This window comes from Carcharodon carcharias, chromosome 31, assembly GCF_017639515.1.
Source record: "Carcharodon carcharias isolate sCarCar2 chromosome 31, sCarCar2.pri, whole genome shotgun sequence".
NCBI classification, from domain to species: Eukaryota; Metazoa; Chordata; class Chondrichthyes; order Lamniformes; family Lamnidae; genus Carcharodon; species Carcharodon carcharias.
In genome coordinates this window covers 16,819,634-16,846,290 of record NC_054497.1, presented here as the reverse complement: position 1 = coordinate 16,846,290, position 26,657 = coordinate 16,819,634, and the positions used below count along the sequence as shown (strand labels likewise).

The 26,657-nt window shown below is 49.0% G+C and overlaps 1 protein-coding gene across 2 annotated transcripts in view; it reads left to right on the top strand.

Moving 5' to 3' along the window:
- The first annotated feature begins 2,627 nt into the window (after positions 1-2,627).
- Positions 2,628-26,657, top strand: part of LOC121271796 (sodium-dependent neutral amino acid transporter B(0)AT2-like) — a 30,848-nt gene continuing 6,818 nt past the window's right edge. The window contains exons 1-9 of one of the 2 annotated variants that reach the window (XM_041178078.1): positions 2,628-2,770; positions 15,345-15,584; positions 17,939-18,096; positions 21,788-21,914; positions 22,049-22,224; positions 23,563-23,673; positions 25,179-25,420; positions 25,846-26,026; positions 26,317-26,518. In XM_041178078.1, the coding sequence (XP_041034012.1) occupies positions 15,398-15,584; positions 17,939-18,096; positions 21,788-21,914; positions 22,049-22,224; positions 23,563-23,673; positions 25,179-25,420; positions 25,846-26,026; positions 26,317-26,518 (1,384 nt within the window). In that variant the 5' untranslated portion in view covers positions 2,628-2,770; positions 15,345-15,397. Of the gene's footprint in view, positions 2,771-6,304; positions 6,326-15,344; positions 15,585-17,938; positions 18,097-21,787; positions 21,915-22,048; positions 22,225-23,562; positions 23,674-25,178; positions 25,421-25,845; positions 26,027-26,316; positions 26,519-26,657 lie in introns of those variants that run through there. The other variant, XM_041178079.1, reaches the window with a different exon arrangement.

Here is a 26,657-nt window from a genome sequence, read left to right as displayed (position 1 = left end):
CTATAATTCAATGGTGGAGGGAGTTATTGTTGTTGATGGGGTGGCAATCAAGCGGGCTGCTTTGTCCTTGATGGTGTCAAATTTCTTGAGTGTTGTTGGAGCTGCATTCATCCAGGCAGGTGGAGAGTATGACATCACACTCCTGACTTGTCCCTTGTAGATGGTGGACTGGCTTTAGGGAGTTGGGGGAGTTACCTCTATTGTTTCTTAATTCTAACCAATTGGATTCTGTTCTTGGTCCCTCCAGGACATCTTCTCTCTATAACATTGTCATGTTTTGTGTCATCAATACTGGCATTCCTCCTTTATTTCCTTTCCTCTCTTTCCTGAACACCTTACATCCAGGAATAATTGGAACCCAGTGCTACTCTTTTTTGGAGCCAGGTCTCCAATATTGTCACACCATCATATTCCCATGAAGCTATTTGTGCTTGCAATTCAGCAACATTACTGACCACACTCTACACTTTCACATGCCCTTCAATTTGACCTTATTGCATTCCATTGTACCCTGATCCCACTTAATATCTTACTATTTCTTACTCTGGTACTATCTGTCTCTCCTAATCCTTTGTTCACAACCTTTCTAACGCTACATCCTGGTTCCCATTCCCCTGTCAAGTTAGTTTAAACCTTCCCCAAACTGCCTCAGTCTCTAGTCCTGGCAACATCCTAGTAAATCTCCTGCATACCCTCTCTGGTGCGATCAAATCTTTCCTGTAAAGCAATGATCAGAGCTGTACACAGTACTTTAGCTGTGACCTAAAGTTTAGCCTAAGCCTCTGAGCCAGTTACTGATTCCCCAACCAAACCTGACTCTGAATAACCCCCCATCCCCCCATTTCCCCCACAAACATGAGATCCCTCATAGGAGTTTGCATGAGCCCGCAAGGGACCGTTCCTGCCGGGACACCCTGGTTCATTCCTCCAACACCCCCTACACCTCAACCCCCCTCCCACGGCATTTTCCCACGCAACCACATAAGGTGCAACACCTGCTCCTTTACTCACCCCCCCTGCTCACCGTCCAAGGGCCCAAACACTCCTTTCAAGTGAAGCAGCATGTCACTTGCACTTCTCTCAATTTAGTCTACTGCATTCGCTACTCCCAATGTGGTTTCCTCTACACTGGAGAGACCAAACGCAGACTGGGTGACCTCTTTGCAGAACACCTTCGGTCTGTCCGCAAGCATGACCCAGACCTCCGTGTCGCTTGCCATTTCAACACACCACCCTGCTCTCATGCCCACATGTCCGTCCTTGGACTGCTGCATTGTTCCAGTGAAGCTCAACACAAACTGGAGGAACAGCACCTCATCTTCCAACTAGGCACTTTACAGCCTTCCAGACTTAACATTGAGTTCAACAACTTCAGATCATGAACTCTCTCCTCCGTCCCCACCCCTTTTCCGATCCCCCCCTTTTTCTCATAATTTATATATTTTTTAATACATTTTTCTTTTCCCACCTATATTATTTTAAAATTTATTTCCAGCCATTGTTTTATCTCCCCCTTGTAGCCTATTTCGATCCCTTCCCTCTACCCCACCCCCACTAGTGCTGTCTGTCAATTGCTTGTCCTGCTTTCTACCCTTAATGTCATCATTATCACATTCCTTAGATAATATCACCTCCGTCAACACCTCTTTGTCCTTTTGTCTATGACATCCTTTGGCAATCTCCAGCTATCACTGGCCCCCTATCCAGCTCTACCTGTCCCACCCCCCGTCAAACCAGCTTATATTTCACCTCATTTCTATTTTCCCTTAGTTCTGTGGAAGAGTCATTTGGACTCGAAACGTTAGCCGTGTTCCTCTCTGCTGATGCTGCCAGACCTGCTGAATTCTTCCAGGTAATTTTGTTTTTGTTCCATTCCTTCAATGAGTGTCTCGGGATCACATGCAGATCCGAGCAGCTGACCCGGATTGGAAAGAAAGGGGGGGAGGGTTTATGGTTTGAAGCGGGTTATATTTTTGGGGTTTGGGTGATGACAGTTTTGGGGGTTTTGACAGTTTTGGGGGTTTTGACAGTTTTGGGGGTTTTGACAGTTTTGGGGTTTTGCAACGTGAGGGTTCATGGTTTTAATTTGGGGTTTTTATGGTTTTGGAGTATTTACAGATTTTTTAGTGTAGGGTTGGTTTGGGGTTTTGATCATTTTTGGGGGTTTTGATCATTCTGGGGTTCTTGCTCTTTGAGGGTTTTACAGTTTTTTTTACGGTTTTAGGGTTTTTTCCCCTTTTAGGGTTTAACATTTTTTTTCAGTTTAGGGTTTGATAGTTTGGGGATTTTTTTACGGTTCGAGGTTTGGTGGTTGTTGCATGTTTAGAGTTTTTGGGGTATAGATTTGGGGTTTTATAGCTTTAGGTTTTGACAGTTTGGGGTTATTTTGGGGACTTTCTGCTCTTTGGGGGTTTGGGGTGGGGCCCGGGTTTGGGGGCGGGGCTCGGGCCTGGGGGGCGGGGTCCGGGTTTGGGGGCGGGGCTCGGGCCTGGGGGGCGGGGCTCGGGCCTGGGGGGCGGGGTCCGGGCCTGGGGGCGGGGCTCGGGCCTGGGTCCGGGTTTGGGGGCGGGGTCAGGGTTTGGGGGCGGGGCTCGGGCCTGGGCCTGGAGCCAGGGCCTTTCCTCTCCCCGCCCCTCCCGGCTGATGCAATCTGCTTCGTGGCCGGAAGCTGCTGCCATGTGTCGGCCGAGCCTAAGAGCCGGCTCCCGGGAGCGGATTCCACTGGAGCCGGGACCCTTAGAGCAGGAGGCGGCGGCGGGATCGGCCTGAGGTAAAACCCGGTGCCGGGAATCGGGGCCTTTCCTCAAACTGCGGGGCGGGGGGGGGGGGGGGGGGGGGGAGCGGCCCCGGTGCCTGGACCCGAAACCCGACATTTCAGACCCACCGAACACGCCCCTACCCCACCCCCCCTACTTCCACCTCACCCCGGCCTGTATCTCCCCGAACCCCCCCCCCCCGGCCTGTATCTCTTCCCCCCCCCCCATCTCCTCCCCCCCCCCCCCCCCCCCGTATATCTCCCCACAACCCCCCCCCCCCCGTATCTCCCCCAACCCGCCACCCGTATCTCCCCCCACCCATATCTCCCCCCACCCTGTATGTCCCCCCAAACTCCCACCCTGTATGTCCCCCCAAACCCCCACCCTGTATCTTCTCCCCCTCCCCTATATCTCCCCCCAGTCTGTACCTATCCCCCCTCCTCCTGGAGCCTGTATCCCACCCACCCCCCACCGCCCCCCCGTCTGTATTCCTGTATTCCGCCCCCCCGCCCTTCATCCCCCACCTCACTCATTAATCCCCCTGTCCCTTACACCCCCCCGCCCCTTCTCCCCCCCCCTCACCCCCCCCCCTTCACCCCCCTGCTCTTGATGCCCTCCGCTCTTTTCCCCCTGACTCCTTAACCCCCCCCCCTCCACAAACATGGACCTCCAAACCAGGACCCTCCCCTGCCCCAATCAACGACCCCTGACTGCTCACCCCACCCTCCCCAAGCCTGACTGCTCCCTCCATCCCTACAATGCTGGGCTCACCTCTACCTGTCGTTGCATTTTGCCTCAAATGCTGTTCATTCTCCCCACTCGCCTGTCCCTGTGACCCAGCTTCATGCTGGCTGGTTGTCAGTTGATAGTTTGAATGACTTCGAATTGCAAATCTCTGAGATAAATTCGACTCAACTAAACAAATATCAGGAGCACTTGGAAACTCTCGGCTGATAACAGCTGGACTGAGTAAATAATTAACCAATTCGAATAGTGAGAGCTGAGAAACTGGATAAGCTTCGAACATCCTTTTTTTTTGTTCATCTGTGGGATGTGAGCTTTGCTGGCAAGGCCAGTGGTTATTGCCCATCCCTAATTTATCTTGAGATGGTGGCATGGATCCAAGTCAGAGTGGTGTGTGGCTTGGAGGGCCATTTGCAGGTGATGGTGTTCCCATGCACTTGTTGCCCTTGTCCTTCTAGATGGTAGTGGTTGTGGGTTCAGAAGGTGTTGCCTAAGGAGCCTTGGTGAGTTTCTGCAGTGCATCTTGTAGATGGTACACATTGCTGCTATTGTGCGTCGGTGGTGGAGGGAGTGAATGTTTAAGATGATGGAAGGGTGATCAAATGGACTATTTTGTCTTGAATGGTTTCAATCTTGAGTGTTGTGTGAGCTGCACTCATCCAGGCAAGTGAGGAATATTTCATCACATTGATTGCTGCCTTGTAGATGGTGGACAGGTTTTGGGGAGTCAGGAGGTGGGTTACTCACCGCAGAATTCCCAGCCTCTGACCTGCTTTTGTAACTACAGTATTTATATGGCTAATCCAGTTCAGTTTCTGATCAATGGTAACCCCCAGGATGTTGATAGTGGAGAATTCAGTGATGGTAATGCCATTGAATGTCAAGTGGAGATGGTTGGATTCTCTCTTGTTGGAGATGGTCATTGCCTGACACTTGTGTGGCGTGAATGTTACTTGCCGCTATCAGCCCAAGCCTGGATATTGTCCAGGTCTTGCTGCATTTGGACATGGACTGCTTCAGTATCTGAGGAGTTGCAGATGGTGCTGAACATTGTGCAATCATCAGCGAACATCCCCACTTCTGACCTTATGATGGAAGGAAGGTAATTGATGAAGCAGCTGAAGATGGTTGGGTCGAGGACTGAGGAACTCCTGCAGTGATGTCCTGGAGCTGAGATGACTGACCTCCAACAACCACACTTAATGCCATGCTTGATCAAATGCTGCCTTGATGTCACTCTCACATCGCCTCTGGAGTTCAGCTTTTTTGTCTGTGTTTGAACCAAAGCTGTAATGAGGTCAGGAACTGAGTGGCCCTAGCAGAACCCAAACTGAGCATTAGTGAGTGGGCTATTTCTGAGTAAGTGCCATTTGATAGCACTGTTGACGACCCCTTCCATATCTTTGACTGAGAGTAGACTGATGGATCAGTAATTGGCTGGGTTGGATTTGTCCTGCTTTTTTGTGTATAGGACATACCTGGGCAATTTTCCACATTGCTGGGTAGATGCCAGTGTTGCAACTGTACTGGAACAGCTTGGCTAGGGGGGTGGCAAGTTCTGGAACACAAGTCTTCAGTAGTATACTCCCCACTCCCTCCCCTTCTCCACCCCCACACAAATTCCTGCATCCTCCCAGTGTCCCTGTGTCTTTGACCTTGGGTTCACCCTGGTGGTGATTGTGACTGAGTGTCCACTGCTGGCATGGTTTGAGGTGCTTGTTGGATGATAATATTAATCTGAAATAGATATATTCACAGTGCGGGAAATCAATGAAGTGGAATAGTGCAGCAGAACCTGGCTAGCGATAGCCTAGGCCACCCTGGCAGACTGGAGATTGGAACAGCTAACAAGGTATTTGCTGCAGTTAGGGTGCAACCCCATGGAGCTCAGGACTGTGTGCCGTCTGACCCAGGACTGGGTGACAGTCTAAGGTTGTGAGACCTGTGCGTGTGTTTCTTTTCCATATAATTTATTCCCATATCTTGTAGGTATTGTAACATTTGCAATGGGTTCTTCAACCTTCAACTTTTCAGCACAAAATTCAGAAATTATGTTGGTTTGTAAGTCCTGGAACATGATTAGATTAATCTGCTGACACACACTGTCTGCACTTGCTGTGTAGAGAGGATCAGGACAGAGCCCAGCAACTGAGGAACTGATATCCAGAGAGAGCTAGGGACTGTATTTAACCCTGTGCTGTACCTGTCCTGGGAGTGTTTGATGGGGACGGTGTAGAGGGAGCTTTACTTTGTATCTAACCCCATGCTGTACCTGTCCTGGGAGTGTTTGATGGGGACAATGTAGAGGGAGCTTTACTCTGTATCTAACCCCGTGCTATACCTGTCCTGGGAGTGTTTGATGGGGGCGGTGTAGAGGGAGCTTTACTCTGTATCTAACCCCGTGCTGTACCTGTCCTGGGAGTGTTTGATGGGGGCGGTGTAGAGGGAGCTTTACTCTATCTCTTGGTCCCATTCTTGTTGGGGATCTTCTGTGTGTCCAGGCTGTCTGTTTGCCCTGTAAGCGATGAGCTGGTAGATGAGAAGATGCTGATTGAGCAAGTGCAAATGTTTCAATCACGGGGCAGCTAATGTTAAATTTGGTTTTATTCTAGAACTGTACGTACCCAGCAGTCTTTCACAGCACTCAGGAGCCTGGCTCAATGCCCTTGTGTGCTTAGACTAGGGCAGTGCCTGGTTGGATGAGATAGTAGGGGGAGGTGATTGAATGTGACTTTCCTGGAGATTAGTTTGTGAGAATGTGTCAACAGCTGTTCCTTGGTGCTGGGCACGAAAGATTTCAGAAACCTGGAGCCACGAATCCTCGGGTAAGAATGAACATAAACTTTGAAAATTCACGTCTAAAATCGGGTTACGGAGCAGTGAGTGCAGGTGGGTGAGGGAACCTGTGAGTGTGTTGGAAACTGTGTATGTAAGAGAATGTCTAAGAGTGAGCAGGTGTGTTTGAGTGAGAGTATGTGGCTGTGTGTGAGAATGTACTTTTTACTCTGTCTCAGATAGATATCTCCCTCTCCTCCCACTTCCTCTCTCTCAGGGCGATATCTATACACTGACTACTGTCTCGCAGTCCACTCTCTCTCAGAGCGATATCTGTACACTGACTACTGTTTCAGTCCACTCTCTCTCAGAGCGATATCTGTACACTGACTGCTGTCTCTCAGTCCACTCTCTCTCAGAGCGATATCTGTACACTGACTGCTGTCTCTCAGTCCACTCTCTCTCTGGGACCTGTCTGTACACTGACTGCTGTCTCTCAGTTCCCCCTCTCTCAGAGCGATATCTGTACACTGACTGCTGTCTGTTGGTCCTCTCTCTCTCAGGACAATATCTGTACACTGACTGCCATTTCTCAGACTCTCTCTCTGGGAGATATCTGTACACTGGTGCCTCTCAGTCCCCTCTCTCTTAGAGTGATATCTGTACACTGACTGACTGCTGTCCCTCAGGCCCTCTCTCTTAGGGTGATATCTGTACACTGAGTCTGGGAAGAGTGTCCTGCAGTCAGCATCACAGTGAAGCAGTCTGGGAAGAGTGTCCTGCAGTCAGCATCACAGTGAAGCAGTCTGGGAAGAGTGTCCTGCAGTCAGCATCACAGTGAAGCAGTCTGGGAAGAGTGTCCTGCAGTCAGCATCACAGTGAAGCAGTCTGGGAAGAGTGTCCTGCAGTCAGCATCACAGTGAAGCAATCTGGGAAGTGTGTCCTGCAGTCAGCATCACGGTGAAGCAGTCTGGGAAGAGTGTCCTGCAGTCAGCATCACGGTGAAGCAGTCTGGGAAGAGTGTCCTGCAGTCAGCATCACAGTGAAGCAGTCTGGGAAGAGTGTCCTGCAGTCAGCATCACAGTGAAGCAGTCTGGGAAGAGTGTCCTGCAGTCAGCATCACAGTGAAGCAGTCTGGGAAGAGTGTCCTGCAGTCAGCATCACAGTGAAGCAGTCTGGGAAGAGTGTCCTGCAGTCAGCATTGCTGTGAAGCCGTCTGGGAAGAGTGTCCTGCAGTCCACATCACAGTGAAGCAGTCTGGGAAGAGTGTCCTGCAGTCAGCATCGCAGTGAAGCAGTCTGGGAAGAGTGTCCTGCAGTCAGTTCTTGTTGAAAATTAAAAGAGTGACATCACAAAATAGGGCGAGAGAGCAGTGGAGAGATCGGAACCACCGCGAGTGCGGGGAAGCTTCAAAAAGTAACGTCAGCATAAAGGTGAGAGCTGATTGGTGAGTTGTGGGTAAGTTTTTTTTTCTCCAGTTTCTCTCCAGTTTAAAATAGATCAAGCTAAGGAAAGGTAAGGTTTCTAGTTTTTATTTAAAGTACATAAATAATTTAACATTTTTTTACTGTATTTAATTTAAAGTAAGGGTTTTTTTTCAACTAGAGGCATGGCAAGGCAGCTCAGTCCCGTGTTATGTACCGCCTGCAACATGTGGGAAGTCCTAGAAGCTCCTTGTGCTCTCACCGACCATGTGTGCAGGAAGTGCCACCGGCTGCAGCTACTTAAGCTCTGAGCTTCGGAGCTTGAGCAGCAGCTGGAGACACTGAGGCACATCTGCAAGGCTGAGAGTTTCGTGGATAGCACGTTTTTAGATATGGTCACCCCACAGCTTACGGAAGTGCAGGCAGAGAGGGAATGGGTGACCATCAGTCAGAAGAAATGTGTCAGACAGGTAGTCAGCAAATCCCCAGGGTGCATCTCGCTCAAGAACTGTTTATCTGTGTTGGAAAACGGTGAGAGTGACAGTTCCCCTGGGGAGTGCAGCCACACTCATGGCACTGTGAGTGGCTCAGCTGCACAGGGGGGAGGAAAAAGAGGGGAAGAGCAATAGTGGTAGGAGACTCGATAGTAAGGGGAACAGACAGGTATTTCTGCGGCTGAAGACGTGACTCCAGGAAGGTATGTTGCCTCCCTGGTGCCAGGGTCAAGGATGTCACTGAACGGCTGCAGGGCATTCTAAAGGGAGAGGGCAAACAGACAGAGATTGTGGTACATATTGATACCAACGACAGAGGTAGAAAGAGGGATGAGGTCCTGCAAGCAGAATATAGGGAGCTAGGAAACAGATTAAAAAACAGGACCTCAAAGGTAGTAATCTCTGGATTACTTTCACTGCCATGCGTTAGTGAGTATAGGAATAGGAGATTAGTCCTGATGAATGCGTGGCTGGAGAGATGGTGCAGGAGAGAAGGCTTTAGATTTCTGGGACATTGGAACTGTTTCTGGGGGCGATGGGACCTGTACAAGGCGGACGGGTTGCATCTGAACCAGAATGGGACCAACATCCTTGTGGGGAAGTTTGCTAGTGCTGTTGGGGAGGGTTTAAACTAACTTAGCAGGGGGATGGGATCCTGAGAGGAGGTTCAGCAGGGGGAGATGCACAGCCAAAATTAGAAGAGAGAGCAAGTGAGTCTGGAAGGCATAGAAATTATAGGCCAGTTAAGGCACAAGGGAGTTTGTCACGGTTGAATGGTATTTATTTTAATGCAGGAAGCCTGACAAATAAGGCAGATGAGTTGAGGGCACAAATTAACACATGGAAGTATGATGTCATTGCTGTCAGGGAGACATGGTTGAGAAAGGGGCAGGATTGGCAGCTCAATATTCCAGGATATAGGGTCTTCAGGTGAGACAGGGGAGGAGATAAAAGAAGAGGGGGATATCGCAATTTAGATCAAGGAATCAATTACAGCAGTAAGGAGGGATGACATCTTAGAAGGCTCCTCAAATGAAGCCATATGGGTAGAACTGAAAAACAAAAAAAGGAGCAATCACATTGCTGGGAGTGTACTATTGGCCCCCAAACAGAGAGAAATAGAAGAGCAGATATGTAGGCAAATTTCAGAGAAGTGTAAAAATAATAGGGTAGTAAGAGTGGGGGATTTCAATTTCCCCAACATTAACTTGGTTGGTCACAGTGTGATAGGTTTAGAGGGAGCGGAATTCTTAAAATGCATCCAGGCGAGCTTTTTAAGCCAGTTTGTAGAAGGTCCTACAAGAGAGGGGGGTGGTCCTGGACTTAATTTTAGGGAATGAAGCTGGGCAAGTGGTAGAGGTATCAGTGGGGGAGCATTTTGCAGATAGTGATCATAACTCCTTTAGATTCAAGGTTGTTATGGAAAAGGACAAGGATGGGCCAGAAATCAGAGTTCTAAATTGGGGGAAGGTCGATTTTAATAAGATCAGATATGATTTGGCCAGAGTGGACTAGGAGCAGCTACTTTTAGGTAAATCTGTGTCAGAGCAGTGGGACTCATTCAAGAAGGAAATAGGGAGTTTACAGGGCCAACATATTCCAGTGAAGATAAAGGGCAGGACCAACAAATCCAGGGAACCCTGGATGTCGAGGGATATACAGAATTGGATAAAGAGAAAAAGGGAGGCTTATGGCAGATACCGAGGGCTCAAAACAGCAGAAGCCCTAGAGGAGTATAGAATGTGTAGGGGGGAACTTAAAAAAGGAAATTAGGAGAGCAAAAAGGGGCATGAAAAAACATTGGCAGGTAAAATAAAGGAAAATCCAAAGTTATTTTACAAGTACATTAAGAGTAAGAGGATAACTAGGGTAAGAGTAGGGCCCATTAAGGACCATAGTGGTAATTTGTGTGTGGAGCCAGAAGATGTAGGTAGGGTTCTAAATGAATACTTTGTGTCGGTCTTCACAAGTGAGATGGACAACGTGGGTATGGAAATCAGGTGGAAGGACTATGATATAATTAAAGAAATTAGCATAGAAAGGGAGGAGGTTTTAAGTGGTCTGGTAGGCTTAAAAGCAGATAAATCTCCAGGCCCGGATGAAATGTATCCCAAGTTGAGTGAGGCAAGGGAGGGGGGCTGGCAATAATTTTCAATACCTCTCTGGCCACAGGAGAGGTGCCAGAAAACTGAAGGACATCCAATATGGTACCATTATTTAAGAGGAGAGGAAGGGATAAACCAGGGAACTACAGGCCAGTCCGTCTAACCTCAGTGGTGGAGAAACTATTGGAATCAATTCTGAGGGACAGAATTAATCTACACTTGGAGAGGCAGGGATTAATCAAGGACAGTCAGCATAGTTTGTTAAGGGGAGGTCATGTCTGACCAATTTGATTGAATTTTTCGAAGAGGTGACCAGGTGTGTAGATGAGAGCAATGTATTTGACATAGTCTACCTGGACTTCAGCAAGGCTTTTGATTTGGTCCCGCATGGGAGCCTGATAACAAAGGTAAGAGCCCGTGTGATCCAAGGCAAATTGGATCCAGAATTGGCTGAGTGGCAGGAAGCAGAAGGTGATGGTTGAGGGGTGTTTTTGTGACTGGATGCCTGTGTCCAGTGGGGTTCCACAGGGATCGGTGTTGAGTCCCTTGCTGTTTGTGGTATATATAAACGATTTAGACTTGAATGTAGGAGGGTTGATCAGTAAGTTCACAAATGACACAAAAATTGGTTGGGGTGGTAAATGATTACAAGAGGATTTCGATGGGTTGGTCAGATGGGCTGATCAGTGGCAAATGGAATTTAATTCGGATAAGTGTGAGGTGATGCACTTGGGCAGGACAAACAAGGCACGGGAATACGGGATGAATGGTAGGACCCCGGGAAGTACTGAGGATAAGAGGGACCTTGGTGTGCATGTCCACCGGTCCCTTAAGGTAGCGGTACAGGTAGATAAGATGGTTAAGAAGGCATGTGGGATACTTGCCTTTATTAGCCGAGGCATAGAATACAAGAGCAGGGAGGTTATGCAGGAACTGTATAAAATGCTGGTTAGGTCACAGCTAGAGTATTGTGCGCAGTTCTGGAATCTGCATTATAGGAAGGATGTGATTGCACTAGAGAGAGAGCAGAGGAGATTTACCAGGATGTTGCCTGGGCTGGAGAGTTTTAGTTATGAAGAGAGATTGGATAGACTGGGGTTATTTTCCTTGGAGCAGTGGAGATTGAGGGGGGACATGATTGAGGTGTATAAAATTATGAGGGGCACAAATAGGGTAGACAGGAAGGAACTTTTCCCCTTGGTGGAGGGATCAATAACCAGGGGGCATAGGTTTAAGGTAAGGGGCAGGTTCAGAGGGGGTGTGAGGAAGAATTTTTTCACGCAGAGGGTGGTTGGAATCTGGAACTCACTGCATGAAAGAGTGGGAGAGGCAGAAACCTTCATAATATTTAAGAAGTATTTGGATGTGCATTTGCGATGCCATGGCATACAAGGCCATGGGCCTAGTGCTGGAAAATGGGATTAGAATAGTTAGGTACTTGTTTGCCTGGCGCAGACACGATGGGCAGATGGGCCTTTTTCTATGCTGTAGACCTCTATGACTGACTGACGTCTCTTGGTCCCCTCTCTCTCAGGGAGATATCTGTACACTGACTGGTATCTCTCGGTCCCCTCTCTCTCAGCGAGATATCCGTACACTGACTGATGCCTCCCAGTCCCCCCTCTCTCAGGATGATATCGGTACACTGACTGGTGCCCCTCAGTCCCTCTCTCAGAGGGAGATATCGGTACACTGACTGGTGCCCCTCAGTCCCTCTCTCAGAGGGAGATATCTGTACACTGACTGGTGCCCCTCAGTCCCTCTCTCAGAGGGAGATATCTGTACACTGACTGGTGCCCCTCGGTCCCTCTCTCTGAGGGAGATATCTGTACACTGACTGATGCCTCTCAGTCCCTCTCTGAGGGAAATATCTGTAGACTGATTGATGCCTCTCGGTCTCCACTCTCGCAGGGAGATATCTGGACACTGACTGGTGTCTCTCGGTCCCCTCTCTCAGGGAGATATCTGTACACTGACTGGTATCTCTCGGTTCCCTCTCTCTCAGCGAGATATCTGTACACTGACTGATGCCTCCCAGTCCCCCCTCTCTCAGGATGATATCGGTACACTGACTGGTGCCCCTCAGTCCCTCTCTCAGAGGGAGATATCTGTACACTGACTGGTGCCCCTCAGTCCCTCTCTCAGAGGGAGATATCTGTACACTGACTGGTGCCCCTCAGTCTCTCTCTCAGAGGGAGATATCTGTACACTGACTGGTGCCCCTCAGTCCCTCTCTCAGAGGGAGATATCTGTACACTGACTGGTGCCCCTCAGTCCCTCTCTCAGAGGGAGATATCTGTACACTGACTGGTGCCCCTCGGTCCCTCTCTCTGAGGGAGATACCTGTACGCTGACTGGTGTCTCAGTCCCCCCCCTCTCTCAGGGAGATATCTGTACACTGACTGGTGCCCCTCGGTCCCTCTCTCTGAGGGAGATACCTGTACACTGACTGGTGCCCCTCAGTCCCTCTCTCTCAGGGAGATATCTGTACACTGACTGGTGTCTCTCAGTCCCTCTCTCTCAGGGAGATATCTGTACACTGACTGGTGCCTCTCAGTCCCCCCCCCTCTCTCAGGGAGATATCTGTACAGTGACTGGTGTCTCTCAGTCCCTTTCTCTCAGGGAGATATCTGTACACTGACTGGTGTCTCTCAGTCCCTTTCTCTCAGGGAGATATCTGTACACTGGTGTCTCTCAGTCCCTCTCTCTCAGGGAGATATCTGTACACTGACTGGTGTCTCTCAGTCCCTCTCTCTCAGGGAGATATCTGTACACTGACTGGTGTCTCTCAGTCCCTCTCTCTCAGGGAGATATCTGTACACTGACTGGTGCCTCTCAGTCCCTCTCTCTCAGGGAGATATCTGTACACTGACTGGTGCCTCTCAGTCCCCCCCCCTCTCTCAGGGAGATATCTGTACAGTGACTGGTGTCTCTCAGTCCCTTTCTCTCAGGGAGATATCTGTACACTGACTGGTGTCTCTCAGTCCCTTTCTCTCAGGGAGATATCTGTACACTGGTGTCTCTCAGTCCCTCTCTCTCAGGGAGATATCTGTACACTGACTGGTGTCTCTCAGTCCCTTTCTCTCAGGGAGATATCTGTACACTGACTGGTGCCTCTCAGTCCCCCCCCTCTCTCAGGGAGATATCTGTACACTGACTGGTGCCTCTCAGTCCCCCCCCTCTCTCAGGGAGATATCTGTACACTGACTGGTGTCTCTCGGTCCCCTCTCTCTCAGGGAGATATCTGTACACTGACTGGCGACTCTCGGTATTCTGTCTCTTGGGGAGTTTAGTGCTGCTACTGGGTTTCTCTCAATGGAAGCCCTCAACAACAACCTGTATTTATTTAGCAACATCAACATATTAAAACAACACAGGATCATAGAACAAAATTTGACTCTGAGCCACGTCAGGTGATATTAAGGCAGATGAACAAAAACTTAGTCAAAGCAATAGGTTTGAAGGAGTTTCTTAAAGGAGGAATGTGTAAGCCATTCTGTGATTCTCTGAAACTGAGGTAGAGAGCTGGAGAGGGTGAAGGTTATGGAGGGATTTACAGGACTTGGGGTCCAGGCAGCTGAACGGTACAGCTGCTAATGGTGGAGTGTTTAAAGTTGGAATGCGGTAGGGTAATGGGTGAATGGGACTTGATGCAAGTTGGGCAGTCGAGTTTAGGAGAAGCTTATGTTTATGTAGGTTGGGAGCTGGAGACTGACCAAGAGATATTGGAATAGTGAAGTCTAATGATTTTAAAAAAGGCATGGATGAGGGTTTGAGTGGCAGATGAGCTGAGACAGGGATGAGTGGATGTTACAGAGACACCAAGGTTGCAGCGTCAGGCACTGGCCAGAGGAGGGTGAAGCTGGTAGTTAGGGAACTGAATTTGTGATGGAGACCATGGCTGTGGTCTTCCCACAATTTAGTTGGGGAAATTTCTGCTCATCCAGGCAGTGTGATGAATCCGAGACATTGTGGGGGTTGAGAGAGGCAGTGGGAAGGTTGAGCTGGGCGTTGTCAGTGTAAACCTTAAAACTGGCAATGTGTTTTTGGATCATGTCACCAAGGGATAGTGTGTAGATAATAAATAGGAGGGGACCGTGGTTAGATCCTTGGGTGGCGGCACCAGAGGTAACTTTGTGCCAATGGTCGAAGAAGCCGTTCTCCGGGGATGAACTTAGATAAAAATAGAGCCAAGAGTGCAGTCCCAGCTGGAACTGAGTACTGGAGGAGGATAGCGTGGAGCTGGCTGGGAGTGGCCTCTGGTGGTTGCAGACTGTAGTGCAGCCTCAAGTTGACACTGGTCTGCTGCCCTTGTTACAATGGGATTTTTGAGGATATACGGTATTAGCCATGTTGCTGTTTTTAGAAAAGAGCTTTGGTCAATGCTGTGCGCAGTTCTGTAATACATAGCAAAATGGTCAGAACAACCATAACTATCATACGCCTCAGTCCTGGCCTGGTCCAGAGGCCTGTTCGATACTATTATGCTGCATTGATTTTTGAAAGGTTGCTCCACTTTTCTCTGGTCTGACAGAACAGCTCGGGTTGCTGTGAGCCAGTCTCTGCATGATGGCATTCTTATTCTCACCATGCATCTGGTCTGCTCTGATGGGTCTCTGTCCTTTGGTCCAACTCTTCTGAAAGTATGGCAGTGTCCCACTGCCAACACTCTGACCAGGATACAAGGAGCTGGTTGTACCAATGTGTGTTTATCTGATAATCCTGCCTTGGAGTCTAGTTAACTGCTGTTTATTGGGGGTCTTAAAGCTTTTTGCACCTCTAGTGTGATTTTGTTATCCTTGACTCCACGATCATAATTTAAGTCATTATGCAGTACATTTTGATTCTCTAAATATCAATTTGAATCAATTGACTTGTTCTGAATGACCTGGCTTATTCCTGGTGTGTTCTAAGTTCTGCCAGAGAGACTTTTTGTCATTAGTCTGTTGGAAAGAGATGCTGGTACTTGTGGAATTTTCCACTCCTATAATGAGGCAGTTTAAATGTTGGATTTCCTTCATCACATGTTGTATTTTACCTCCCCAGTCTGTATTGTGAGGACTCGGCTCCAGCCCACACCTCGTCCACGCTGTGCTCTGATGGAAAAGAGCAAAACGGATTCACCGGGTGTAGACGTGAATGAGTCCAGCACGGAACTTGTGCTGGATGAACCCTCCAGACCTGCATGGGGAAGCAAGCTGCAGTATATTCTCGCCCAGGTGGGATTCTCCGTGGGGCTTGGCAATGTCTGGAGATTCCCGTATCTCTGCCACCAGAATGGGGGTGGTAAGCTTCAATATTTTATTACTGGTTTATTCCACACTCCTCCCCTGAAAATGTTGACTTATTGAGTGACCCCAGCACCTCATCAGAATGACCTCATGATAGCGAGTGTGTGTGTGGGCTGTTCACCTGTGGAAGGCAGCACAGCCTGATCCTGAACTCACCCACCTGGCGCACACACACTGGGCTTGACAGCCAATGATACCCTGGCTAAGCTCAAGCCAGAAACCAAACCATCACTGGTGGATCACCAGAGGAAGTCACGCAAGCCCAAACTGAGAGGCACACCCAGAAAGAAAGACAGGCATGTTAATAGCAACTTTCACAACCTCAGACATTCCAAAGAATTCTTAAGCTAATGAAGTATTTTTGAGGTGCAGTCACTGTTGTACTGTGGGGAGCATGGCAGCCAGGTTGTGTCCAACAAACTCCAATGAGAAAATAAATCAGATCAACTGTTTTAATGATGTTGGTTCAGGATAAATATTCAGAAGACTGGGCAGAACTTCCTGGCTCCCCTTAGAAATTCTAGGGATTCAAACCAAAATTGTTCAACGTTCTGCGTAAATAAAGTAATGGTGCTCCTGTGGACTCTCGGTTAAACTAAGAACAGACGTTGAATCCATCAATCATCAATTACAGCTGAACCTCAGGAAAAACTGTAACCTGCAGCATAGCCTGCACTGAAGGTGCTGACTCTCACTGGGGGGAGACAGTTCCTGAAGGTGCTGACTCTCACTGGGGGGAGACAGTTCCTGAAGGTGCTGACTCTCACTGGGGGGAGACAGTTCCTGAAGGTGCTGACTCTCACTGAGGGGAGACAGTTCCTGAAGGTGCTGACTCTCACTGGGGGGAGACACTTCCTGAAGGTGCTGACTCTCACTGGGAAAAGACAGTTCCTGAAGGTGCTGACACTCACTGGGGAGAGACAGTTCCTGAAGGTGCTGACTCTCACTGGGGAGAGACAGTTCCTGAAGGTGCTGACACTCACTGGGGAGAGACAGTTCCTGAAGGTGCTGACACTCACTGCGGGGGAGACAGTTCCTGAAGGTGCTGACTCTCACTGGGGAGAGACAGTTCCTGAAGGTGCTGACTCTCTCTGGGGGGAGACAGTTCCTGAAGGTGCTGACACTCACTGGGGAGAGACGGTTCCTGAAGGTGCTGATTCTCACTGGGGGGAGACAGTTCCTGAAGGTGCTGACACTCACTGGGGGGGAGACAGTTCCTGAAGGTGCTGACTCTCACTGGGGGGAGACAGTTCCTGAAGGTGCTGACTCTCACTGGGGGGAGACAGTTCCTGAAGGTGCTGACTCTCACTGGGAAAAGACAGTTCCTGAAGGTGCTGACACTCACTGGGGAGAGACAGTTCCTGAAGGTGCTGACTCTCACTGGGGAGAGACAGTTCCTGAAGGTGCTGACACTCACTGGGGAGAGACAGTTCCTGAAGGTGCTGACACTCACTGCGGGGGAGACAGTTCCTGAAGGTGCTGACTCTCACTGGGGAGAGACAGTTCCTGAAGGTGCTGACTCTCTCTGGGGGGAGACGGTTCCTGAAGGTGCTGACACTCACTGGGGAGAGACGGTTCCTGAAGGTGCTGATTCTCACTGGGGAGAGACAGTTCCTGAAGGTGCTGACACTCACTGGGGGGGAGACAGTTCCTGAAGGTGCTGACTCTCACTGGGGAGAGACAGTTCCTGAAAGTGCTGACGCTCACTGGGGAGAGACAGTTCCTGAAAGTGCTGACGCTCACTGGGGAGAGACAGTTCCTGAAGGTGCTGACAGTTACTAGGGAGAGACAGTTCCTTAAGGTGTGGCATCGCTGATTTCTCTCTCCCACGCCCTGTGGCCCCTTCTAGTTGATAGTGGCTTTCTCAGCACTGACTATACCCCACTAGAGATTCATGTATCCACAGAGCCAGTAGTAGAGCTGGGGGCTATTCCCAAGTTATTAGCTGCAAGGTAACAGTTGTACAGAACCTGAATTGTCAGTGACCCATCAGAGCTTCAGCTTATAGGAACAGGAGGAGACCATTCAGCCCCTTCTGTCTGTTGCATCTTTCAATTAGATGATTCTCTGAGCTCCTTTTACTCCATCCATCCATCTCCATTCCATAACCTCAGTCAGCCTCAGTCTGGAGAGCTCCAGTTGTCCCGCAGGAGAATTCCACATTTCCACCCCTGTCTGTGAAGAAATGCTTCCTGACATCACACCTGAACGACCTGGCTCCAATTTTAAGTTTCTGTCGCTTCATTCTGGACTCTCCACCTGCCCCTTCCGGCAGAACTGAAATTACTCTGGCTCAGTCTAATCCTATAAACATCCTTGAATAATTTTTCTGTTTTGTTCCTGTTCTAGGAGCTTTCCTGTTTCTTTACTTAATTCTGCTGGTGGTGATGGGAATCCCGCTATTCTTCCTGGAGATGGCAGCTGGACAAAGTATCCGACAGGGCAGCATCGGAGTTTGGAAACACATCAACCCGCGGCTATCTGGAATAGGATTCGCCAGCTGTGTGGTGGGTTGCGGGGGTGGGGGGGGGGGGTGCGTGGGTTTTTAAAAATTTTTTAATTCATTCACGGGATGTGGGCGTCACTGGCTGGGCCAGCATTTATTGTCCACCCCTAGTTGCCCTTGAGAAGGTGGTGGTGAGCTGCCTTCTTGAACCGCTGCAGTCCATGTGGTGTAGGTACACCCACAGTGCTGTTAGGGAGGGAGTTCCAGGATTTTGATCCAGCGACAGTGAAGGAACAATGATATATTGCCAGGTCAGGATGGTGAATGACTTGGAGGGGAACTTGCAGGTGGTGATATTCCCATCTATCTGCTGGCCTTGTCGTTCTAGATGGTAGAGGTCATGGGTTTGGAAGGTGCTGTTAAAGGAGCTTTGGTGAATTCCTGCAGTGCATCTTGCTCGTGGTACACACTGCTGCTATTGTGTTTCAATTGTGGAAGGAGTGAATGTTTGTGGATGTGGTGCCAATCAAGCGGGGCTGCTTTGTCCTGGATAGTGTCAAGTTTCTTGAGTGTTGTAGGAGCTGCACCCATCCAGGTAAGTGGAGAATATTCCATCACACATCTGACTCGTGCCTTGTAGATGGTGGACAGGCTTTGGGAGACAGGAGGTGAGTTACTTGTCACAGGATTCCCAGCCTTTGACCTGCTCTTGTAGCCACAGTATTTATATGGCTAGTACAGTTCAGTTTCTGGTCAATGATAACCCCCAGGATGTTGATAGTGGAGGATTCAGTGATGATAATGCCATTGAACATCAAGGGGCGATGATTGGATTCTCTCTTGTTGGAGACGGTCATTGACTGACACTTGTGTGGCATGAATATTACTTGCCGCTTGTCAGCCTAAGCCTGGATATTGTCCAGGTCTTGCTGCATTTAGATATGGGCTGCTTCAGTGTCTGGAGTTGTGAATGGTGCTGAACATTGTGCAATCATCAGCGAACATCCCTACTTCTGACCTTATGATGGAAGGAAGGTCATTGATGAAGCAGCTGGAGATGGTTGGGCCAAGGACACTACCATGTGGAACTCCTGCAGTGATGTCCTGGAGCTGAGATGATTGACCTCCAACAACCACAACCATCTTCCTTTGTGCTAGGTATGACTCCAACCAGTGGAGATTTTTCCCCCTGATTCCCATTGACTCCAGTTTTGCTAGGGGTCCTTGATGCTTGGTCAAATGCTGCCTTGATGTCACTCTAAACTCGCCTCGAGAGTTCAGCTCTTTTGTCCATGTTTGAACCAAGGCTGTAATGAGGTCAGGAGCTGTGTGGCCCTGGCAGAACCCAAATTGGGTGTCAGTGAGCAGGTTATTGCTAAGCAAGTGCCGCTTGATAGCACTGCTGATGATCCCTTCCATTACTTTACTGATGATGGAGAGTAGACTGATGGGGCGGTAATTGGCCGGGTTGGATCTGTCCTGCTTTTTGTGTACAGGCAATACCTGGGCAATTTTCCACATAGCCGCATAGATGCCAGTGTTGTAGCTGTACTGGAACAGCTTGGCTAGAGATGCAGCAAGTTCTGAAGCACAAGTCTTCAGTACTTTTGCCGGAATATTGTCAGGGTCCATAGCCTTTGTAGTATCCCGTCCCTTCATCCATTTCTTGATATCACGTGGAGTGAATCGAATTTGCTGAAGACCGGCGTCTGTGATGCTGGGGACCTCCGGAGGATGCCGAAATGGATCTTCCACTCGGCACCTCTGGCTGAAGATTGTAGCAAATGCATTAGCTTCATCCTTTGCACTGATGTGCTGGTCTCCCCCATCATTGAGGATGGGGATATTTGTGGAGCCTCCTCCTTTAGTGAGTTGTTTAATTGTCCACCACCATTCAAGACTGGATGTGGCAGGACTGCAGAGCTTAAATCCGAATCCGTTGGTTGTGGCATTGCTTAGCTCTGTCTATCTTATGCTATTGCTTATGCTATTTGACACACAAGTTGTCCTGTGTTATAGCTTCACCAGGTTGACACCTCATTTTTAGGTATTCCTGATACTGCTTCTGGCATGCCCTCCTGCATTCTTCATTGAACCAGGGCTGATCCCCTGGCTTGGTGATAATGGTAGAGTGGACCATGAGGTTACAGATTGTGTTCGAGTACAATTCTGCTGCTGCTGATGGCCCACAGCGCCTCATGGATGCCCAGTCGAGTTGCTAGATCTGTTCGAAATCTATCTCATTTAGCACGGCGATAGTGCCACACAACACAATGGAGGGTATTCTCAATGTGAAGGTGGGACTTTGTCTCCACAAGGACTGTGCGGTGGTCAATCCTACCGATACTGTCATACACAGATGCATCTGTGGCAGGCAGGTTGGTGAGGATGAGGTCAAGTATGTTTTTCCCTCTTGTTGGTTCCTTCACCACCTGCCACAGACCCAGTCTAGCAGCTATGTCATTTAGGACTCAGCCAGCTCAGTCAGTAGTGATGCTACCGAGACAAACTTGGTGATGTTTATTGAAGTCCCCCACCCAGAGTACATTCTGCACCATTGCCACCCTCAGTGCTTGTTCCAAGTGGTGTTCAACATCAGCTGAGGGAGGGCCGTACGTGGTAATCAGCAGGAGGTTGCCTTGCCCATGTCTGATGCCATGTGACTTCATGGGGTCCGGAGTCGATGTTGAGGACTCCCAGGGCAACTCCCTCCCAACTATATACCACTGTGTCACCACCTCTGCTGGGCCTGTCCTGCCAGTGGGACAGGACATACCCAGGGATGGTGATGGTGTTGTCTAGGACATTATCTGTAAGGTATGATTCCGTGAGGATGACTATGTCAGGCTGTTGCTTGACTAGTCTGTGAGACAGTTCTCCCAATTTTGGCACTAGCCCCCAGATGTTAGTAAGAAGGACTTTGCAGGGTTGACAGGGCTGCAATTGTCATTTCCGGTGTCTAGGTCGATGCCGGGTGGTCTGTCTGGCTTCATTCCTTTTTTGAAACTTTGTAGTGGTTTGTTACAACTGAGTGGCTTTCTCAGCTATTTCAGAGTCAACCACATTGCTGTGGGTCTGGAGTCACATGTAGGCCAGACCAGGTAAGGATGGCAGATTTCCTTCCCTAAAGGACATTAGTGAACTAGTGGGGTTTTTACGGCAATGGTTTTGTGGTCATCATCAGACTTTTAATTCCAGATTTTTACTGAATTCAGATTTCACCACCTGCTGTGGTGGGATTCAAACCCAGGGCCCCTGAGCATTACCCTGGGTCTCTGGATTAGTAGTCCACTGGGGTGGAGAGGGTGGGTGAGTGGGTGGGTTGGAGAGGAAGGAGTGTGAGTGGGGAGTGGGATGTGGGGGTGCCGCTTCAGAGCGGGATAGATTTGTTACACAGCTGAGTGGGTGTGAATGGTGGGAGCCAATGCTACAACGTTCCACTGATTAATCTGTGATGGGCAAGATTGTCAGGGCCGTGTTGGGAGGGGAATCACTGGGGCTGGGGAAGGTGCTGGGGCGGGGACAGTCCGGTGGGGAGACAATAGTTGGTGAACTGAGGTGGGTCAGTTGTAGGGGAAACATGGGGATGTAGGGACAGTTGTGGGGGAGACACTGGGGAGAGACGGGGGTGGTGTGGAGACCTCAGTGGGTGGAGATAGTGGTGGTGGGAGACAGTGGTGGTGGATTCTCTCATATTGCTTTGAATGTGTTCAGGTTGAGGTCACTGATGTCCATGTTTCTGGTTTCTCTAGGTCTGTTCCCTTGTCTCGCTCTATTACAATGTCATCATCGCCTGGAGTCTCTTTTACTTTGGTCACTCATTCCAGTATCCACTGCCCTGGCAGTCCTGTCCCTCTCTCCCCAACCAGACAGCAGCAGGTACGTGGGGGCTCATTCACAGCCAATCTTCCCCAATTATTACCTCTTCACAAACTTTCCTCCCTCTCTCCCCTTCCCTCCCTTCCACATTCCCGTTGCCAATGTCCTGATCTTCTGTCTGTTCTCTGCTGCAGTCACCGAGTGCCTAGAGAGTTCCGCCACCACCTACTTTTGGTACCGTGAAGCCTTGAACATCACTGACTCCATCGATGAGAATGGAGGTCTGGATCTCACCATGACTGGATGCCTGCTCGCTGCCTGGGTTATTGTTTGTCTCGCCATGATCAAAGGAATCAAATCCTCAGGGAAGGTAATGGGTGACCCTCAGATATTCAGTATCTTCACTTCCATAATCAGTGACAACGGCTGCTGGCGGGTGGGGCTCCCAGTCTGTGTCCAAGGGATCCCAGTATTCCTTCTTTAGCTAATTGAGGAGGAAGAGGATCAGATTCTATAGACATGTCTGGATGAAAGTCCCATCTGGAAATATGTAAACCGTGATCCTGCTGCTGATCAGTGTAGCTGCTGCCCCAGAGAACCCCCAGAGAGAATCAGTTTGTCAAAAAGAGGAGCACCTTTTTGAATAAGAATATTGGCTGGCTGCTATGGAGAGGAACAAATTCCTCTGATGCAGCTCCTTTAGGTTATAAAATGTCACTAGGGCTTTGGCAGAATTAGAAAGGAGAGTTTAAGGTGTTTAAAGGCTTGGGATAAGAGTTGGAATTTGAGAAGCTTTACAGGGAGATGTAGGGAAGGTTATAGGGATGGGGGTCAGGTTCAGAATGTAGAGCGTTAGGCAGTTCCACTTGCATCTCTGAGGTGTGTGAGTCTGTGGAACTCTCTCCCCCAGGGCGCATTGGAGGCTGGGGCATGGAATATATTCAAGGCTGAGATAGACAGATCTTTGATCAATGAGGGAGTCAAAGGTTATGGGGGGCAGACAGGAAAGTGGAGTTGAGACCACTAACAGATCTTATCGAATGGTGGAGCAGGCTCGAAGGGTCAAATGGCACGCTCCTGCTCAGTCCTACGTTCTGCAAATAATGGGAGAGGATGAAATACACAGAAGACAAGAGTGGGAAAGCTAAAGGCCGCAGGAGGGAATGAGAAGTCTGGAGGAGGTTACAGACAGAAGGTTGCAGCAAGACTTCAAGACAAGAATAAAGATTTAGAATGGAATGTTGGGGCACAGAGCAAGCTAACAGGACAAGTGTGCTGGATGAGTGAGGCTTAGTACAGGGCAGGATATGAACGCAGGATACAGCGGCGTTTATGGAATGTGGAGATAGAGAGATCTGGAATGAGAGACTGGAAATGACAAAATAGGGATTTGGTGGTGGAGGTCTCAGGACAGAGATGGACAATGCAGGGGTGAAACTAAGTGATCTTGGTGTTGGAGGGGGAAACAGCTCAGCTGAGTGAGGAGAGTCTGGGGGTATGGGTTGTGGCACAAGAGATTTGGGTCCACGTAGGTTTGAATGAGGGGAGTTCTGGGATGGGCTGAATGGCCCCTTTGAGTTCTGATTGGGATTGGTTATATTTCCAAATATGATGTCTTTTTTCTCATAGACACTTACACATGATTACTGAGCATTTATGCTTTGCACTAAGAATTATTATAACACCAGCGACACCATTTTTCCTGCAGGTTATGTACTTCAGCTCCATCTTCCCCTACGTGGTCCTTTTCTGCTTCCTCATTCGAGGCCTCCTTCTGGAAGGTTCTTTGGATGGAATTCGCTACATGTTCACTCCGAAGGTAAAGGGGAGACAGGGGAGGGGCTTCACTTAGTGACACTGACCAGGGGGAGGGGCTTCACTCACTGACACTGACCGGGGGGAGGGGGGGTCTTCACTCAGTGACGCTGACTGGGCGGGCAGGGGGCTTCACTCAGTGAGACTGACCAGGCCGGGAGTGGCTTCACTCAGTGAGACTGACCAGGCCGGGAGGGGCTTCACTCAGTGAGACTGACCAGGCCGGGAGGGGCTTCACTCAGAGAGACTGACTGGGGGGAGGCTCTTCACTCAGGGAGACTGACTGGGGGAGGGGCTTCACTCAGTGACACTGACTGGGGGAGGGGCTTCACTCTGACACTGACGGGGGGGTGGGGGGGGGGGGGGGGGGAGGGGCCCCTGGTTCCCAGCAGAGGTCACTTGGTGTGATGTGCACCTGGTGCCTCGGCTGAATTTTACCCTGTCTTGCTCAAGGGTATTGAGCCAATTATGAGTTCCCTGTTGCTGTCCTGACTTACATCTACACACACACAGTGGGGATCAAAACCAGCTGATCTCTGCAGCCCTGTCCCACAGTTGGTTGAGTCTGGCCCTCTGACAGAGTTCCAAACAATCATTCTCCCCATTGGGTTTGTTTAGAAATTGCAGGTTCATTGCTTGTTCTCCCTCTAACCCCTCACTGTCCTGTCTTGGTGAGGCTTCATTGCTTCTGCAGGCAGCTACTTGGAATGTGCCCCTGAGGGCTCTCCTGAGAAGAGCTGCAGTGTGAGGCTGAGAAAGGAGCAAAACACTTCTGTTCCAAACCCACAGGAGTCTAAAGTGAAAATATTTTGTGACATTCATACCCCATTTCTTAATGATAATATATAAACAGCACAAACTGATTTGTCCCTGAGTCTGTGATTTACAGAGATCAGTGTCAGATAACTTTACTCTGTATCTAACCCCGTGCTGTACCTGTCCTGGGAGTGTTTGATGGAGACAGTGTAGAGGGAGCTTTACTCTGTACCTAACCCCGTGCTGTACCTGTCCTGGGAGTGTTTGATGGAGACGGTGTAGAGGGAGCTTTATTCTGTATCTAACCCCATGCTGTACCTGTCCTGGGAGTGTTTGATGGAGACAGTGTAGAGGGAGCTTTACTCTGTACCTAACCCCGTGCTGTACCTGTCCTGGGAGTGTTTGATGGAGACGGTGTAGAGGGAGCTTTATTCTGTATCTAACCCCATGCTGTACCTGTCCTGGGAGTGTTTGATGGGGACAGTGTAGAGGGAGCTTTACTCTGTATCTAAACCCGTGCTGTACCTGTCCTGGGAGTGTTTGATGGAGACAGTGTAGAGGGAGCTTTACTCCGTATCTAACCCCATGCTCGGAATCTGATAGTGGAAGTTTTACATTAATAGGTAAATTCAGTGATGTTATGTTCCCAGTGAAGGGATAATTATGGTAAAATCCTGACTCCATTTTCTATGATTACTGTAAAATTCTAACCAGATAACCGTCCCTATTTAAGTCTGTTTGTGTTTTTTGCAGCTTGAGATTTTGGTTGACACACAAGTATGGCGACAGGCTGCCACCCAGGTGTTCTTTGCCCTGGGCCTGGGCTTTGGGAGTGTCATTGCTTATTCCAGCTACAATACCCGCACCAATAACTGCCATTTTGATGCTTACCTCGTCTCCGTCATCAACTTCCTGACGTCTGTGTTTGCCACATTGGTTGTGTTTGCAGTGCTGGGATTCCGAGCTAACGTACTCACCCAGAAATGTGTGCAAAGGTTTGGCACCTGTTTACTTTCGGCGATAGTGAGAGCTTTGAGCAATGTCACTTCCTTTATAAAATGTTATTCTGTTAAAGAAGCAGTTAAATATGGGGCTTGAATAGCGATTATGTGGGATTATAATTGAATATCTATAGCTTTATGAAAGGGTTATATAATGGCTTCTGTGAACAGATTTTAAAGTGTAAATGAAGTTTTAAGTTATTGTACAGTCAGTGGGTTAATGCTCTGCCAATTGTAGGAGAGGTTTAATGAGGGATCCAGAAATGTTCCCATTCAGTCTCTGGACCGTGCTGAGTTTGTTGATGAGAGTCGTTGGGAGTTGATTGTCAGTGGCGGGTTCAGGCTTTTATGGTGTGTAGCTTTTGATTTGTAAATTATTAGTAGATTACAGTTATTGATTTATAGATTGTGTGTTTCAGGAACAGCCTCAAAGTGATTGACTTGATTGATAATGGAGTTTTAAACACAAGTTTAATTCCAGAATCTCTCAACTTTTCAACTGTGTCGAACAAGCAATACAGAGAATGGTTTGACTCCAGGAGATCAGACTTAATCCCTTATCACGTCCAGCAATGCAAACTCGAACAAGAAATGCAAAAGGTAATTTGTTCCTGCCTGTTTATCAAGCTGGGAATGAATAGGAAATGGCTCAGTCTATTGGGATTCGGTTAGGGATTCAGTACAATGGGGATGAAAGGAAAGGGGTTTGATCCATTGGGATTCAGTACAATGGGAGTGAATGGGGAAGGGGTTTAACCCATTGGGGTTCAGTACAATGGGGGTGATTGAGGAGAGATTTTATTACTATCACAGCCCTAATTGATATTGCCTGAAAATGAGGTGTTGCTTGATGAAGTTTGACTGATTTGTTGAATCTCTCTCTGCCCCAGGGTGTTGAAGGTACAGGCCTTGCCTTCATTGCTTTCACAGAAGCCATCACACACTTCCCTGCCTCGCCATTTTGGTCTATCCTGTTTTTTCTGATGCTGCTGAACTTGGGGTTGAGCACAATGTTTGGGAACATGCAGGGGATTCTCACTCCCCTCCTTGACAACTTCCCCTGTCTGTCCAGAAGGAAGTCCATTTTCACAGGTAATGTGCGCTGGAGTGACTGAATTGAGACTGGCAGGGGCTGAAAGGTTGTTTGTCAAATACCCAGTGAGACCAATGTTCAAAACTGTGGACCCGGAAAACCTCTGTCCCCATTTCAGTTGGCCTCCTTGTCCTGTAT